Source organism: Rhinatrema bivittatum, chromosome 2 (assembly GCF_901001135.1).
Source record: "Rhinatrema bivittatum chromosome 2, aRhiBiv1.1, whole genome shotgun sequence".
NCBI lineage: Eukaryota > Metazoa > Chordata > Amphibia > Gymnophiona > Rhinatrematidae > Rhinatrema > Rhinatrema bivittatum.
In genome coordinates this window covers 357,850,574-357,870,021 of record NC_042616.1, presented here as the reverse complement: position 1 = coordinate 357,870,021, position 19,448 = coordinate 357,850,574, and the positions used below count along the sequence as shown (strand labels likewise).

At 46.5% G+C, this 19,448-nt stretch overlaps 1 protein-coding gene across 1 annotated transcript in view; it reads right to left on the bottom strand.

Annotated features, from left to right (window-relative positions):
- Positions 1 to 19,448, bottom strand: part of SLC6A18 (solute carrier family 6 member 18) — a 218,716-nt gene that overhangs the window by 7,688 nt on the left and 191,580 nt on the right. The window contains 2 exon segments of the mRNA XM_029589928.1: positions 7,598 to 7,732; positions 7,734 to 7,761. Of these exon segments, the coding sequence (XP_029445788.1) occupies positions 7,598 to 7,732; positions 7,734 to 7,761 (163 nt within the window).

Genomic DNA, 19,448 nt, shown 5'->3' with positions numbered 1-19,448 from the left:
CCATTACGGACGCCCAAACCCTGACTTCCTAACAACAGAGAACAAGCACTCTCATGGTTCATGTCACTGCAAAAGACAAGGCAGCACTTCACCGCCTTCATGAACGACATGTTGGCCAATGGCCATGCAGAGCCGGCTCCACCCTTAAAAGAAAATGAAGAGTGTTGGTACCTACCTACCTTTGGTGTGTATCACCCACAGAAACCAGACCAGATCTGGGTCGTCTTTGACTCCAGCGTGCAGTTTTGTGGGATCTCACTCAACAATGTGCTTCTCGCAGAACATGATGGGAGTGTTGATCTGCTTCAAGAAGGAAGCAGTTGCTGTGACAGCTGATATCCAGCAAATGTTTTACTGCTTTGCCGTGAATCCCGACTACAGAAATTACCTCCAATTCCTGTGGTACCATGACAATGACATTGGGAAAGAGATTATGCAGTACCGAATGCGATTGCATGTCTTTGGTAACAGTCCATCACCTGCAGTGGCCACGTACGGGCTCAGAAGGACGGCCTGAGAAGGGGAAAGAGAGTATGGTGCAGATGTCAGACACTTTGTGGAAAGAGACTTCTATGTAGATGATGAATTAAAGTCCTTACCTACTGTGGAAGAAGCAATTGACTTAATAAAGAGGACACAAGCGATTCTGGCAGATGCCAATCCTAAGGCTCCACAAAATAGTCTCCAACAGCCCTGAAGTAATGAAAGCATTTCCTTCAGATGATCATGCCAAAGACTTAAGGAACTTGGACCTGAGAGTGGACACACCTCCACTCCAACGAAGCCTCTGATTGAGTTGGGACCTAAAAAGAGATGTCTTCAGGTTCCAAGTCTCAACCCAAGAGAAACCATATACTCGCAGAGGTGTCTTGTCCACAGTCAACAGCCTGTATGATCCACTGGGGTTTGTGGCTCCAGTCACCATATAAGGAAGAGCATTACTGAGAAAGCCCTCATCAAGCACTGCCGAGTGGGACACCCCGCTACCTCAGGCAATGAAGCCAGAATGGGAGAAATGGAGAAGCTCCCTAAAAACACTTGATCAGCTCCACATACCACGCACTTCTGTTCCAGTACTGCTCAACACTGCCAGCCGCAAAGAGATCTGCATGTTCTCTGATGCATCTGTGCAAGCCATAGCTGCAGTAGCCTACCTGAGAGTGACAGTTGCAAAAGGAACACTGCATGTAGGCTTCATCTTCGGCAAGGCCAAGTTGGGACCACTGCCTAACCACACCATACCATGTCTGGAATTGTGCAGAGCAGTGCTAGCAGTGGAGATAGCAGAACTGATCACAACAGAAATGGACATTCAAATTTATGCAGTCCACTTTTACACAGACAGCAAGGTAGTACTGGGCTCATCTATAACCAAACAAGAAGATTCTAGGTATACATCAGTAATAGAGTTGAGCATATACGTAAGTCAACACGCCCAGAAGAATGGCATTATGTGCCCACCAATCAGAATCCAGCTGATCACGCTACAAGAATTGTACCACCACCCCTCTTAAGGAGGACAACGTGGCTGACAGGGCCAGATTTCCTCTGGAAGCCGAAACATGAGTCTTCTGAGAATTCATTCACTCTTGTAGACCCAACTCTGATTCAGACATTCGTCCAATCACAACTACTCTTGCCACCAGCATTGTTCCTGAGAGCAATTTGGGAGCCCACTGTTCCTTTCGCTTCTCAAGTTGGGCGACACTTAGGAGAGCGATAGCATACCTCATCCATATAATGTTCTCAAGACACATATCGACTGATAGCAGGCTAGGCACCTGTTATCTATGGCACCTTTGCCCAAAACCCCGCTTGGTGGATGAGCTTACCCTAGCAGAGAGTATCATCTTGCGCTGTGTACCTCAGGAAATGTACACAGAAGAATAAATTACATCAACAGAGACGCGAACCTCCCCAAGGATAGTTGCCTTTGGAGGTTGAACCCCTTTGCCGCCAAAGACAGCCTGCTAAGAGTTTGGTGGCTGTGTCACCCACACACACAACTAGACCAGAGTGAGAAGAACCCTGTAATCATTCCTGGTCTACACCACGTAGCTACCCTGCTTGTTTGACACTACCATGAGCAGGTCAAACACCAAGGTCGGCACTTTACAGAGGGAGCCATCAGAGTTGCGGGATTATGGATCGTGGGAGCAAAATGATGCATCACTTCTGTAATCTACAAATGTCAGGTGTCGCAAGCTACGTGGCAAGCACCAAGAACAAAGGATGGCAGATCAACCAGCAGATCAACTCAGCACTGAGTCCCCATATACTATGAGGGGGCTAGATGTCTTCAGACCCTGGTTAGTTGTGGCCAGACATACCAAAGGTGGATGGGCGAACAACAAGCGTTGGGCAGTTATATTCACCTTTATGAGCATTCGCACTGTGTATATTGAAGTCATAGAATCCTTGGACACTTCAAGTTTTATAAATGCATTGCACAGATTCTTTTCTATCAGAGGTCCAGCCAAACAGATATGCTTTGACTGTGGGAACAAGTAAAGAGTTGAACATTGCATCTGTTAAGTTGACCACGGTTCAAAGGTACCTTTGTGACCAGAAGTGTACTTGGATATTCAATCCTCCTCACTCTTCACACATGGGAGGATCCTAGGAATGCATGATTGTCATTGCATATCACATTCTTGACGCCATGTTAACAGAAACCAAATACACTCGACTCACCCATGAAGTCATGACCACCTTCAAGCGGAAGTAACCATCATAAATGCAAGGTCACTAGTCCCAATGTCATCTGACCCAGAATCACCACTGATCTTAATGCCAGCTATGCTTTTGACACAAAAGACTGTTGGTATTCCTGCTCCATGAGGAGACTTTGATGGAACAAAATTCTACACACATCAGTGGAGGCACGTCCAACAGCTTTCCAAACTGTTTTAGAGTCGCTGGAAGAAAGAGTACTTGCCAACTCTTCAGTATCGGAGCAAATGGCAGTCCGACAAGCCCAACATCCAAGAAGGTGACCTCGTCCTTCTCAAAGACAGCCAAGCCCAGCACAATAACTGATCTCTGTGACTCATCATCAAGACTCATCCTAATAATGACAGACGTGTTGCAAGATCAAGTAAAGACTGTGAACCAAGGTAGAACCAAGACCTTCTCCAGGCCCATTAGTGAAGTGGTGCTCCTCATGCCGCATGAAGAGACTTGAACTCTGTGGACAGATGTCCACTCCAGAGACTCAAAAGCACTCTCTCTCTCTTGTGTTGTCCAGTTTTGTGTGTCTGTCTCTCGTTTCAGCTCCTGTGAGACCTTGAAGAAGACACCTGAATGACTGATTGACCGAGATATATCATGCTTGTTTGTTTGACCCTGATGTATAGATATATGAGTGTATAGATATGCATACTTGTTGTCATAGGGGTACAGCAGAAATGTCTTTCAGCATACCATTTGTATTTGTTTTCTTTATTGCTGCTGAATAAAAAGTATTTTAACAAAAAAAAAAAAAGATGCTCTTATAGCATTTGTTGTTGGGCCCAAAGGCCCAATATGATAATCTGCAACTGCTGCTGCCCTTCTTTGAAGGCCTGGAGTAAACACTCCATACTGGGTCAATAAGTGCTTGGTGTAGCAGACCCCTTTCTGCTCCCAAAGGAATGGAGCCCTTTCAAACATGCAACAACAAAAATGTATCATATCTGGCTCTGACTCACTACAATTTCCCTCTCTAACAGAGCAGGACTAGGCCCTGAGCCTAAAGAAAGCGGATCTCGGTTGCCACTGCTGACAGGCCCAGAAATCAAAATGGTAGCATGGGTCCCTGATCTGTGGTGGGCTTGGTTCAAAATTATTCCACCACTATCACTATATGTGATGGTGTGGGCTGGCCTTTGGCTTTGGGGTTGGGTGTCAGAGAACAGAAAATCTTGATTCCATTTTTCAGAAAAGAGTATGTTATATACAGCACAAAACAGGATAACCTGCCTATTTCAGCAATGTTTGCTTCAAATTCAGGATATACAATGTTTTAGTGTAAAGTCTGAAGGTTCCTCCTCTCATTCTGGGTCTTTCTGTTCCTCCCTGGGCTTTGGTATTTATTCTTCTCCCCCTGTAAAAGCCCTGCTAGCTGTGGTCCCCTTCTGGTTGGGTCTCTAAGGTGCTCTTTTAAAATGTTCCAGGGTTTTAGAGTATAAACTCCTTTACAGCCTTATGGATTCATTAACTGTGTGGGATAAGCTAAGAGAAGTAATTATTTATTTGATTTATATTCTGCCTCTAAGGCACTTCAAAGTGGATTACATTTAGGTACTGTAGATATTTTCCTATCCCCAGAGGGCTTATAATGTAGCAGGCAGATGCAGAAAGGTGTGATCAACCAAACACAGCTTTCTGCCTACAGGTCAACACACATTTTCTGTGTGCAAAACTTATTGCTGATGCAGCAAGGAGTTTGGCGAACAGAAAATGTGAGTCCCTAAATGGGAGTTCTGCTTAGTGCCCTCATATGGAAATCCCATGCAAATGAGGACATTAAGAATTCCTTTCCTATGCAAAGAAGCGTTGACCAAGCACAGTCTTTCTTAGTGCTGGAAACTTACGGCCCAATTTGAAAAGGGCCATTTGGGGGTTACATGTGTGGCCAGGACTTGCGCACGCACATTTTACAACAGGCCCGGTGAAGCACATAACCCCTGTTATGCGCCAAAGTGCTGGGTCTGCTGAAAGGGGCAGCCCAGAGAGCCAGTACAGCACCATTAGCCGCTTGTCACAGGGAAGTGTGTTGGCCGGCAGCCGGCCAGCGCGCAGAAGATACTTCTGCTCCAGAGGAGCAGTAAGTATTAAATAAAAAATTAAGGGCTAGGTAGGGTTAGGCTAGGGATCGGGGAGGAGAGGGAAAATGTCTGCTTACTGACATTCAGAAAAAGACTCAAAACATGGCTTTTCAAACAAGCCTTCCCAGACTCAGGTTAAACCCAATTCTCTCCAACATTCAACCTCCAAGCAACAATTTTCTTTTTACAACCATCCTGGCAGCCTACCCTAAGCATTATCAACATCCAGAATTTTCATTATTCTGATCTCTTCCTTATTGTTAAAAACTACATTTATTTGAATTGATCAATTCATTGTAAATCCACACACTTCCCTTTTTGGAAAGTCTACCATTTTACGGGTAATATACTATGTTAAAGTTACTATCTTTTCTTCTTCTTGCTCCTAGTTGTACAACTCCTTGTTTTATTGTAACTGCATCTATACTATGTTTAGTACATATTATCTCGTTCTCTGTTACGGTTATCACCCCATTGTTTATTGTAAACCGGCTTGATGTGACATTTTCACGAATGCCGGTATAGAAAAAATCTAAATAAATAAATAAATCTAAATAAAGGTGGTTAGGGAAGTTCCCTCCCAGTCCACTTCTTAATTGGAGCAGACTGGGATGTTCCATCCCAGTCTGCTCCAATTAAGAAGTGGACTGAAGACCAGCCGATCATGTTGCCGCAAGTAGGATAAAAAAATCCCTCCCTGTGTGCGTGAGTCGCGGGCCGCCCACACATGTACACGCAGATTTTAAAATCCGACACGCATTTGTGTGCAGCCATTTGCGCCAGCGCATATGTTATAAAATTGGCGCATCCATGTGCGTGCGCCGGGGAACCACGCACAAATGGACACGCATGCGCAGGTTTTAAAATCGATCCCTGAATTCCTAGGTCAGAGATGGTATTTCCAGCAATGGCACGTCATCCTCCATTGCCTCTTGTACAAACTTAGAGTAACATTTGCTTAAGCCACATTATGCGTTTGCCGTGCATTAAATAGAATAATGCAGCAATAATGTGGAGTATTTAAAATACCACATGCTATCTTTCCCCAATACTTGCATTTATGATAATGAGATGCTTTGCATGCAGAGCAGCCATAACTAGCTGATTCATGTAAATAATGTGACTTGCCTGGAAAATCACAAACTGTTTTTATGGAAAGTTAACTACAACCCTGAAGTTCTAGCTAGTTTTCCTGGGCACACCCCAATTCTCCCAGGTCCAGCACTTAAAGGGGCCAATAGGGCAAAGGTTTGATCCTGGTTAGCTGGGCGCCATTTTGAAACATGGACCTGAAGAACTTGAAGGCCCCTGGACCCCCCTGGGACCATTATGGGATGTATTGCTAAGGTACGGGAGTGGGGTTAAGTTTTGGGTGAGGAGGGCTTTGGGGAAGGGGCAAGGGTAAATTAGAGCTAATTTTTTTTTTTTTTTTTTTTTACTATGGTTGCTTCAAGAAACATTAGGAGGGAATAGGGGCTCTCAAGGAGAGCATGGGGAATTTGGCAATACTGGGAGGGTGGGGTGTTTTTTTGGGCCAATCAGCCTCTTTAATAAGATGTCTGCCACACAGCTACAGGCTGCCATGTGTTTCAGGACTCTGCTAAGCCCTGTATTTTTCCACCAGCGAAATCCGGTGGGGTTTACTAAGCTCTGGGAAAAATACAGCAGCTTAGTAAATGACCCACATATATTGTAAGCCTTCTGGGAATAGGGAAATATCTATGAAAGTTGAAGATAAATTTTAAAACATTTTTTTTTAATATGGGCCTCTTTGAATAAAATAATTCTTTAGCACCTTTGCTTATAAGAGTTTAGATTACCGAGTTAACAAATCTGCAAACATTTTTAGAATTCGATTTTTCAAAAACATCATCTATTAATTATGGAACAGATGTCCTGTAAATCAATGAATCCTAGAAAGAAGAAAATGATTCTGGATATGTGGCTTCCCTATATTTCAAAACTTCCCAACACTACTCAGTCAGATTTTTGAATGACTTTTAATGGAAGTCAATCCCAATAACCTCACAAGATTCCTGGATAATATCTGTTTGTGACCTCTAGCTAAAAAAAGGGGGGGGGGGGGCGAGGGGAAGCAGGGAATCAAGTAGTTAAATGGTTAGTTCTGTCTACTTTTTATTTGTATTTTTTTTTCTGACCGGGTTAAAACTTTTGATCTGCATTTTGGTGAAATTAATTAAAACAGATTTAAAATATTGAATTCGATTTTCCTTCTACCCCTCTCATTCTTCTGAACTCGTCAGATGTACTTTCCTTAACAAGAATACTGTGATTCAGCTAGCACAGTAGTATTATATCTGCCATACATTATATGAACATTTTTATTTCAGTTTTTTTTTATATCATATAAAGAGAATTTAATTGATTACTAATCATTTGGGCTTCCAGCTCCAAATCAATCTGTAATGGGCATGATACCATGAGCCTTCACTGGCAACTACCTTAGATCTGTGCCATTCTATATCCCTTCTCCCTTACCTAGTCCAGTCATCATAGCAACAGTTTGGCAAGGGACCACAGATCTTTCTGGAACCTAGTATGTTTGCACCCTGGATTTGACCACTTAAGTCAGTGATATACTGATGTGCAATGAATAGGGCTTCCACCCCTAAAGTTGTGAACTTTGCCTATACAACATTTCTATCCCCAGCAAGCCCAAGGAACAGAAACCAGACTCAGGAAGGGAATGTAGGTTTCCTACAACACTGTCACTGGGCTAGCACTAATGGCATACTCTGCATAATATACAGTAAATAGATTTGACTTACAAAATTAGGGTTCCAGGCTTCATAACTTGGTTGCTTCTGAGTCTCAATAACAATGTAGGACAGGAAAATAATCAGCATCATGAGAGGACTGAAAACTCTCCAGGTTGCTTGCCAGTATAAATTTGGATACCGTCCCTGTCATCCATTTCACATCATCACTGAACCTGTGAATCAAACAAAGTGCTCACTGCTGTTAAATGTCAGAATATAGGATTTTTTCATGCAGCCTTGATTTGTCATGGAAGAGAATGTAGTATAAGTAATTTAATTGTTTGTTGTATATGTCCATTAATACGTACTGCATGTTGTTTTTTGTTGATGTGCAATTTTTTTGTTTTTTGGATATGCATATGCTTTGAGGTTTTTGATAATGCAGTCAACAAAATTCAATAAATAATCTAGATTGGCCAAGAATTCAATACGGATGATATTAAAATAGAAATCACATCTTGATTACAAAAAAATATATATATTTTGTTATAGTTTTATGCATAAAAAATTGACTCTGAAGATAGAAGATGGTTTTCAGCATCATCTAGCTGGTAGAACATATGACATATGACAAAGAAACATCCAATTTCTCCAACCTTGCAGTATCCTGTGTACCAACCCCCACTCCCACAGAGATGTCAGACATCCAGGATTCAAAAACCCAGGAATAATTGGATAACAGAGGGTTCTAGCAGAATAAGGCCTGTGATGAAGAGACACCTACTCTCTCCACTGTTACCCTTATATAATGCCTTTTCTGCATTGGAAATGAAGAAACCCCAGCAATAGAATTTGAAGTAATGTCTGAAAGAAGAGACACCCAATGCACCCAGGAAACTCTTTAATGGGAAACAAATGTCATAAAAGAAAGCTGCTTCTGCTGGGTGTCTCGATCATCAGAGGAAACCAATTTGGGAGCTCATTTTGATGATGACACAACAGTTAAATGCTTTTCCAGGATCCTTAGCTAGTAGAAATTGCAAACCAGATAATCAAAGCCATTGTAGAAGAAAGTAGAAACTTTGATATCAATGTTGTCTGGAGACCATCGACCTCAATAGAAATAGTATCCAGGAACTACATAAAGATTTCCAAAATCTAGGGAAGAAGATAAGACACATGGAAAGTGAAAGAAAGGCTATGCCATATAGATAATTTCAAATCCTGGCTCAAAACCTGGTGTATAGAAAGTGGTTTTGAATACATGGAGGCTGGGGCCATGTATGGTAAGGATGGCCTGCATTTGTCTGTAGCAGGAAGGAGGATGCTAAGTGAAAAATTCAGATCATATATTATATATACAGGAACCACTGCAACTGAAGAAGGGATGGTAGTGGCCTGGGACTGGGGGTACACCGTAGAGAAGCTTCAGTAAGCTGGTATCGTTGAAGTCTGTAGAAGATACTCATAAGAGGGTAGTTCCAGGAAGGTGTCCCAAGAAGCGGGACATGTAGCAGTCCAAGGCAGGAAGGCCCTCCAAGGAGCAGATAGCCAGGAACACAAAAGGGCCCCCGAGGAGCGGGGTACCCAGAGCGTCCACATGCCAAGAGAGAATCTGGAACTGACGTTCGAGAATGGAGCGGATTCAGCAACGAGGGAACTCCTGCTAACTCGTAGTAGCAGAGGGCCAGTCAGCTTAAGTACAGCAGCGAGGGGAGGGGACGTCCCCGAGTTCCCGCCATGACGTGTACAAAGGAGGCCCTTGCACACGCGCGCGCCTTAGGTGATTCCGGATTCAAGATGGTGGTTGGCAGCGCCCACGCCATCCTGGGGACCTCCAAGGAGCAGATAGCCAGGAACACAAAAGGGCCCCTGAGGAGCAGGTACCCAGAGCGTCCACACGCCAAGAGAGAATCTGGAACTGACGTTCGAGAATGGAGCGGATTCAGCAACGAGGGAACTCCTTGCTAACTCATAGTAGCAGAGGGCCAGTCAGCTTAAGTACAGCAGCGAGTTGACATCATCGGGAGGGGACGTCCCCGAGTTCCCGCCATGACGTGTACAAAGGAGGCCCTTGCACACGCGCGTGCCTTAGGTGATTCCGGATTCAAGATGGTGGTTGGCAGCACCCACACCATCCTGGGGACGCCGAGGAGGTCGGCGTTGGCTAGCGGAGGTCGCCATTCTTTCTAGGATTGACAGTGCAGGGAAAAAGAGGTTAGCATGAGAGGGTCGCAGCCATCTGCGACCAACGGGGCGTAACAGTGATTTTATTTATATATGAATATTTTAAAGTTTTATTTGGATATTACTATTTAATTGATTATTTTTGATTATTTTAGTATTATTTTATAACTATTTGATTGATAAGATTGTTATTTATATTTTTATTATGTGAACTGTGAACCGCTGTGACGGCACCCCAAACTAGGGTATAGAAAAATTGTCAAATAAATAAATAAATATGCAGCTATAGTTAGAAGGCTAACTTTAAGTTAGCCAGCTATATTCAATAGTGCAGTTTCACTATTGAATATACCTCCAAAGTTAGCCAGATAAGTTTATCTGGCTAACTTTGCTAGCCAGACTGTGTCTGAATTTGGACCTCTATGTTACTATATTAATACTGCTACCAATGTAACCAAAGGTGTATGTGCTATTTCACAATGACTTTACTTTTAGCAGTGATGGAAAGGGGTGGGGTTAGGGCAGGAAAGTGAAGAGTCCCAGGGGCAGTTTATCTTTACTGATAGTTTGATCAGATGATTGAATAATATTTACACTGCTTGTATTCAATTGATTAGCAGCAATAAATAATAACAGGCCGATACAGTAAGGAGCGGTAGGAAGAGCTGCGTTAGTGCCGGGCGCACCCGTGTTTGCCACACGCACAGTCCGGCTCACCTACCGCTCGATACTGTATTAAAATCCCATGAAATTCAAGCCGAGTCCAACGCGCGTCCATGAAGCACAATCCATTTTACTGTATAGGCGCTTTATACAACGCCTATACAGTATCCTGGGTGCGCTGGTACCTGTCATTTCAAATGTCATTTCAAATGACATTTGAAATGACAGGCACCAGGAAGTGGATCCCAACTTTAACCAAAGAAAACCTAAAAACCTAAAATCCCCTCCTCCCGAAGCAACTCGACATGTAAAATATGTAAAACCTAAAATCCCCTCCTCCCGAAGCGACTCGACATGTAAAATATGTGAATAAGTGTAACCAACTTACTTTTTGTTTCTTTTTCAGCCCTTTCAGCCTTCTCTGCCGTCCTCCGGAGGGGGGCAGCTGGCGGGGGCAGCCGGCGGCGAAAGCGGCTTCCAGCGGCCCCCGCCGGCAAAGACGGACGAACGCACGCCCGTAGTGCACGGGTGCTCAAGCCAGCAAAAGCACATGGACGGGCGTGCGTGACGTACGCCGTGACGTCACGCACGCGTGTTCATGTGCTTTCATTGGCTTGAGCGCCCGTCAATTTGGGCACTCTAGCCAACGAAGCGCATGACGTCACGGCGTACGCTTCCGTGCACTACGGGCGTGCGTTCGTCTGTCTTCACCGGCGGGGGCCGCTGGAAGCCGCTTTCGCCGCTGGCTGCCCCCTCCGGAGGACGGCAGAGAAGTCTGAAAGGGCTGAAAAAGAAACAAAAAGTAAGTTGGTTACACTTATTCACATAGTTTACATGTCGAGTCGCTTCGGGAGGAGGGGATTTTAGGTTTTCTTTTGGGGGAAAGTTTGCAGTCTACCCTTACCCCTGCCTCTAACGCAGGGGTAGGGGTAGGCAGTAATTAGGTTAAACGCACGGCTAAACTGCAGGTTAAAAAGGCGATAGCCGGGGCGCGCGTTACTGAATGGGGGGAATAGCTAATCCGATCGTTTACATCTCATATACATGGCGCGGGCGGAAAGGGTTACCCATTGATTTAAAGAAGCGGTAAGGATGGGTTAAAAGGGATAGTGAATCGCGGGTTGGTCTAACGCAGCCAAATTGTGAGTAGAAAACGGGTTAGAAGCAGGGTAACCGTGGCCGCACTTTACTGTATCGGCCTGTAAGATAGGTAGAATAAACGTGTGACTCCCCTTCTTCTTGCAAAGTCTCTTAATTACTTTAAAAGCACTCCTTATTTACAATGAAATTTCTTCTTCTCACACTTACTGAATTTCCTCACATTATGTAGATTGAAGTTAGTTCTGTTCTCCTGTTACCTCCTAATTGAATTCTTAAATCTTCCCACTGAAAGTGGTTTGAATGTATACAGTCCCAATATGGAATCAGAACTTAGCCCCAGATTTAATATCTTCCTTTAGACATCCTTTAACTCCTCAGACGGCAAACAGAAGGGTACCTCACTCTCTCTCTCTTGTTTCTGTAGCTCCTTAGACAGTACCCAGTGGGCACTTCTCCCCTTCGTATAAGACTTCTCTCAATGGCAACAAAGTTCTTGTTACCTTTATGTTGTAACTTCTTTGTTTCTCCTTTTAGTGAACATTATTGGGATCCCCTTTTTTTTTTAGATGAGATTTATAACAACTCAGTGTCTTTCTGGATAAGAAAAACTTCCTTTGTCTAAAGGTTTGGTATACCGACTCCCAGGTACCATGAGTTTTCAGCTCGGTTGAAAAATATTAGAATGAACCCAAAAGGGGGAAAAATCAAGCAAGAAGCAGGAAAGGTGGAATAAAATGTCATTGCCTCCAAACAGAGGAGATAATGCAAATAGACAGTTAATGCAAAAATAAAATTCCTATACATTGTGTCACCAGACAGCTTAAATCCTCTGAAGGAGAGACAAACTGCCAGAATCTTCCTTTACACAAACAGATAACCCAATCCACTGTGAAGGAGTAGCAAGGTTCTCAGAGAATGCTTAAAAATTGGCATAAGAGAGTCCAAAGCAAGCTTAAAAGCTGGAATAGACAAGTCAGCGAAGACTGGCTCCTAAATGGGAAATCTTCCTTAGTCCTTTCCCATAAATCATAAAAATTGAAGCAGGAGACAGAGAGCAACCTGCTTCTTTGAAAAGGTAACTAAAAATGTACAACCTTTTATATCAAGTTTCTAACAAAATCCATGAGGAAAACAGGTGTGGTGGGATGATAAACTACTAGGACCCACATGGGGGAGCCAAACCCTAACCTATCTTCAGTTGTTTCCTCCCCAGATTAATAGTATACTCCTTTAGTAAGGGGAAACCAAAGGTCCCTTACAATTGTGGCATCCCTTTGGGTTGGCTACTAGATGTCCCTAGTATCCCACAAACCAGCTAGAAGGAATACCACAGTTCAGCTCCTCCTCTAGAGGCTGCTTGAGTGGGTGGACCTTTCTTTTAAGGAAAATTAGTTTCTTACCTGATAATTTTCGTTCCTGTAGTACCAAGGATCAGTCCAGACTGCTGAGTTATGCCTCCCCTCCAGCAGATGGAGTCAGAGAAAAGCTGAAAAGCACCCCCTAGATATACCGGTGTGCCACCTGCGATCCCTCAGTATATGAATATCAAAGCAGAAGGAACTAAATAAACACTCCCGCCAATAAACCAACCACTGACCAGATCAAGTACCAGATCACTGACCAGATCAAGTACCAGATCACTGAACAGATCACTGGCTCTTTAAACAAGCCTTTACAGGACCATAAGCACTTTTTTCCCCTACAACCAGCAAGAGTTCCTCATCATATCAGTCTCCAGGATCTACTTGACTCTGTATCCATTCTCTTGCTGCAGGTCTTACATGACATCTACTGTTTTGCTTTTATGTTTTTGTTTTTATTTTATTTTATTTTTTTTATTTATACTGCTCTATGAGATTTGTTAGCCAATTTGTTTACATTACAATGTTTATTTTGATCTAGTTTACCCCTTTTCCAAGTTCCACAACCTTGTTCTATGTAATGCCTATTGGCAAAAATTTATGTTCAGTTTCAGTGTAAACCGATGTGATTTGTATTTCATACAGGAACACCCGGTATATAAAAATCTAAAAATAAATAAATAAATAATTAGTAGTAACCTTGCTTAAAGACAGAAACCAACCCTGTCATTCTAAATATGAAACTAGAAATAAAACTCAACACAACTTACCGTATAACTTGCAGCATATTGTAAGTAGATTCTGCAGATCGCTGAAAACAGATAGAACCACAAGCGGACCTCCGTAACCTGACGTGGGTGGGCATCTGGACTGATCCTTGGTACTACAGGAACGAAAATTATCAGGTAAGAAACTAATTTTCCTTTCCCTGTACGTACAGGATCAGTCCAGACTGCTGGGATGTACCCGAGCCGTCTTAATTGGGGTGGGACCCCGAGAGGGCCCGCTCGAAGAATGCTGCTCCCAAAGGACTCTGTCGGAGGGCCACGAACATCCAGTCGATAATGCCTAGCAATGTGTGCAAGGATTTCAAGTGGCCGCTCTACAAATCTCCTGACAAGACACCAGCTGGTGTTCAGCCCACGATGCCGCCTGCGAACGCAGAGAGTGAGCCTTAAGCCCTCCGGAACAGCCTTACCATGTCCAATGTACGTGGACGCAATCGCGCTCTTCAACCAATGGGCGACGGTCGCCTTCGAGGCCTGGAGACCCTTCCTAGGCCCATACCATAAGACAAATACGTGATCCGACCTTCGAAGTCATTAGTAACCTCCAAGTACCTCAGGAGTACCCTCCGAACATCCAGACGCTGCAACTCTCTACCTTGAGGAGATCGAAGCTCCTCCTCTGTAAAGGAAGGCAATTCCACCGTCTGATTAACATGAAAAGACGATACCACCCTAGGCAAAAAGGAAGGCGCAGGGAAATACCGGCCTCTGTTATCCGCAAAAACGGCTCCCTGCACGACAGTGCTTGAAGTTCCGAAATGCGACGTGCGGACGAAATGGCTACCAAAAATACCGTCTTAAGAGTTAAATCTTTCAGGGTAGCTGACCGAATAGGCTCAAAGGGGGCCGCACACAAACCTCTGAGAACCAAATTCAAACTCCAGGACGGACATGGCGCCCTTACAGGGGGACCCAAATTTTTAACCCTTCGCAAAAAATGAGCCACATCTGGATGGCATGCCAGAGAACAGCCGTCAACCTGACCCCTCAGGCAACCGAGGGCCGCCACCTGAACCCGAAGAGAGCTATAGGCCAACCCTTTTTTCAAACCCTCCTGCAGGAATGTAAGGATGTGACCTATCGAGGCTCTCCGGGGAGAAAGCCGTAACTCACTACACCAAACCTCAAAGACTTTCCAAACCCTAGCATAAGTCAGGGTAGTCGAGGATCTACGCTCCCTCAGGAGGGTAGATATCCCTGCATCTGGATACCCCTTCTTTCGTAGCTGTCTCCGCTCATAAGCCAAACCGCCAGACAGAATCGATCCGCCCGATCGAAAAATACCGGGCCCTGCCGAAGGAGATTCGGGAGATGACCGAGACGCAGAGGACCGTCTATCGCCAGGTTGACGAGATCCGCGAACCACGGGCGCCTTGGCCACTCCGGAGCCACTAGGATCACCCAACCTTGGTGATGCTCTATGCGCCGCAATAGTCTTCCGACCAGGGGCTACGGGGGAAAAACATAAAGCAGAATGCGAGGAGGCCATGGAAGCGCTAGTGCATCCACTCCTTCCGAACCGTTCTCCCTTCGACAACTGAAGAAGCATTCCGCCTTGGCGTTTAGCCGGGTGGCCATCAGGTCCACATGCGGGACTCCCCATCGACGAATGATGAGCCGCATCGCTTCTGCAGACAATTCCCACTCCCCTGGATCCAGAAGTTGTCGACTGAGAAAATCCGCCTGAACGTTGGCTGTGCCTGTTATGTGGGTGGCCGCGAGACGTGATAAGTGGCGTTCCGCCCATGCCATCAATAACTCTGCTTCGGCCGCCACCTGGCGACTTTTGGTGCCTCCTTGTCTGTTTATGTAAGCCACCATGGTGGCGTTGTCCGATAGAATTCGCACCGCGCGATGATTCACCAGCGGAAGCAATTGACATAACACCAGACGAACCGCCCTGGTCTCCAGGACGATTGATGGACCACCTGGTTTGATGAGAGGACCACTTGCCTGAACCGCTCGGGACTGACATACAGCTCCCCAACCGGACAGGCTGGCATCCGTCGTTACAAACTATCCAAGGTGGGGGCTCCAAGTCCACTCCCTGCAAAAGATGGTCCTGGCTCAACCACCAATCGAGACTTGACCGGGCCGGTTCTAGCAATGGGAACGACATGCCGTAGTCCTCGGACAAGGGGTCCCAACGAGAAAGAAGCGCTCTCTGCAAGGGCCGCATATGTGCAAAGGCCCAAGGCACCATGTCTATAGTAGAAGCCATATGTCCAATGACTTGTAAATAATCCCAGGCCGTAGGCAGGGGCAGGTCCAATAGGTTACGCACATGAGTCATGAGATTGACATCCTCTGATGCGGCAGGAAAACCTTGCCCACCGAGGTATCGAATCGAGCTCCTCAGGAACTCCAAATTGTTGAGTCGGCTCCAGATGGCTTCTTTGCAAAGTTGACTATCCAACCGAGGCTCTGAAGTTGATCCACCACTACCCGAACCGCCTGCTTGCACGAAGCCTCCGACTTCGCCCTGATGAGCCAATCGTCTAGGTAAGGATGGACCAATATCCCGTGACGGCGGAGGAATGCTGCCACCACTACCAGAACCTTGGTGAAAACTCTGGGGGCAGTCACCAACCCGAAGGGAAGGGCGCAGAACTGAAAATGAGCCCCAGCACCGAAAACCTCAGGAACCGCTGGTGCTGTGCTTGGATTCCGATGTGGAGATATGCCTCCGTCACATCCAAAGAAGCCAAATATTCTCCCTTGTGGACGGCCGCAATAACAGACCTGAGCGTTTCCATGCGAAACCTTGGCACGCGCAATGCCTTGTTGACCTGCTTCAAGTCCAGGATCGGTCTGAAAGTGCCTTCCTTCTTTGGAACCACGAAGTAAATGGAATACCGACCCGTCCGACGTTCCGCCGACGGTACCGGGATCACAGCTCCCAGGGCTCGTAGCCGATCCAACGTCTGCGTGATTACCAGCTGTTTCTCCGGAGGCCCGCACGGTGACACCAGAAACATATCCCGGAGCGGACAAGCAAAATCCAACGTGTAACCGCGATCTATGACATGTAAAACCCACTGGTCTGAAGTTATCTTGACCCACTCCTCCCAAAATAGGGAAACCGACCCCTGATGCGAGGAAGGGAGGAATGGGCCCCGCGCACCTTCATTGGGAAGCTTTTATTGGGGGTAACGTTCTGAGAGGAGCCCGACCTCTGAGCCGCGCCTGCCACGAAAGGAAGGAGTCCAAGACTGCGACTGCGAAGCCTGCTGCTTTTGGGGGAAGGGAGCACCCCTTCCCATGCAGTACCTACGCTGTCCCCTAAACCGGCCCCTGGAACTACCAAAGGATCGGGCTGCCGGTACTTGTCCTCAAGCAACTGTATAAACCTTGTTTTCCCCCAAGTCCTTGATGAGCTGGTCCAACTCATCCCCAAACAACTTCCCCCTGAACGGGAAGGAACCCAGACGGGACTTGGAGGAAGCATCCGCCACCCAACGTTGCAACCAGAGCAGCCTCCTGGCGGAGACAGCAGCCGACATAGTGCGAGCGGAAGTCCTTAAAAGATCATATAAGGCATCCGCCGTGTAGGCAACAGCCGCCTCCACACAGCCTGCTCCGCCTCCGCTGGTGGAAGCTCTTGGGCCGTAAGTAACTGCTGGACCCAGCGGAGGGTGGCCCTCTGCACCAGGCTGCTACATACCACTGCACGGAGTCCTAATGCTGCGACCTCAAATATGCGCTTTAAAATTACCTCCAACTTCCGATCCTGGGGATCCTTGAGCGCTATGCCCCCAGTCACGGGAATAGTAGTATGTTTTATTACGGCCGTGACTGCGGAATCAACCTTGGGAATTTTAAGAAGGTCCAAGGACTCTGGCGGTAGGGGATATAACTTATCCATAGCCCTACTAACACGCAGTGAAGCTTCTGGTACTTCCCATTCCTTGGAAACAAGCTGTAACAGCTTAGGGTGGAAGGGAAAGGTCCGTGGAGGATCCTTAAGCCCTGCCAACGCTACATCCCCCAGGGAAGTATCAGATTCCTGACTGGGTGCTGTAAGCTCCAGTTCCTGCAAAACATGGGAAATAAGATAAGAGAGCTCGTCCTTATCAAAAATTCATAGGACTTGAGGATCATCCCCCTCTACGGCCATCTGACCGTCCAAATCAGCTCCCCCACTGGCATCAGGAAGCTCCGGAGCGGAATCCGGATCCGGAGTTGCTGGCACCCCTGCACCCCCCCCGTGGATGGGGGTAATCCTTTCCCGCCTTCTCCTGGTCCGGAACTGACCTGGGTAACTTCAGTGGAGAAGGCCGGGGACCTCCGAAGCCGCCTGCGCCTCCAAATAAGCCTTGTGCGTAAGAAGTACAAATTGAGGAGAGAAAGGCTCCAATCGTTTCAGCGCGGCTCCCGCAGGTTGGGTCAGGGGGGGGAGGGTCGCTCCTATCCAGCGATTCTCGTGGGCTTAAATTCGGAGGCGAAGGAGGAGGGGAACCCCCCCTCTGATGCAGCCGAATCCGACGGCAGCACTTCCAAAATGGCCGCCGCCTCCTTCCCTCCGGGAGGCGGGGCTGACGACCGCACGGCAAAACCCTTCTTCGGCCGCGAAGAAGAAGCGGAGCTGTGGGCAGCGCTCGGCCCCCAAGAGGGGCCCTCGCCCCAGGGGAGACATCGGGAGCAGAGACCCTCTCGGGAGAGTCATGCCCCCCGCCCCCCCCACAGGCCGTGCAGGCCGAAGAATGCCGCATGTCGCATCGGGCCAGTAGGCAGAAAGAATTTCGCGCCAAAACGCTGCTGGGAGAAGCGCCGCGCTGGGTGAACAGCCACCCCCTCCGGAGTCTCAGGACTTAATTAAGGCAGGCCGGGGCTGAGAATAGTGACATGCTGCCTGCCTCCAACAGGCCTTACGCTGCCTTAGAGCACAGCTCTTCACTCCGTTTTGGTTTTTTTTGTAAACTATTCAGTGCAATAAGCTGTCTCTCCAACTAAGCCCCCTTCAGAGGAGAACCTCTGGAATACATTAAGTGTGTGTGTGGGGGGGGGGGGAGGGGGTGTGACCGGCCCACCGGTAAACTCTCCCCCTTGTCCACTGGGACTATTTAGCTTCGGGAACTGTGTCCGAGGGCCATGCCCTGCCAGCCTGCCTGCAATCCTGTCTCCTCGCTGCGCTGAGAACACTATCGCCCAACACGAACCTAACTGAACCTAACTGATTCCCTGATTACTATTATCTTTTTCTTTTTTTTTTAAAATAGAAAAGGAATTAACCAATTGATCTAGCCAGGGTTCTTACAATAACAATAAAACAAGAGGAAAAAACCTGGATAGATAAAATTTGAAAAAGGATCAGGACCGCAGGTTATGCCTCTCAATCTGCTGGAGTCAGAGAAAATACTGAGGGATCGCAGGTGGCACACCGGTATATCTAGGGGGTGCTTTTCAGCTTTTCTCTGACTCCATCTGCTGGAGGGGAGGCATAACCCAGCAGTCTGGACTGATCCTGGTACGTACAGGGAAGTAGGGATTGAGATAATAGGACGTGTGGTATGTGAGTTGGGATTTTGTAGAGAGAGGAGCTCTGTTAGTGGCTTCATTTTAGTGAACTCTACATTCCTCACAGTATTTTTTTTTTCGAGGATACTCCTTTTTGTGTGTACCTCCTGTCAGATTAGATAGGCCAAGTTAGAGAAGGAGACTTTGTTAAGATTTTTTTACTAATTTGAGAGTTGTTTTTGCTGAGTTGCAGCCTGATACTCCTGGAGATGGCCATCCCCCAAATCCAGAGGCCAGGTCACTGAAGATGTCAGTTCCCTTCTAGAACAGAGAAGAGCTATATTAACAGTGTCACCCTAGAAG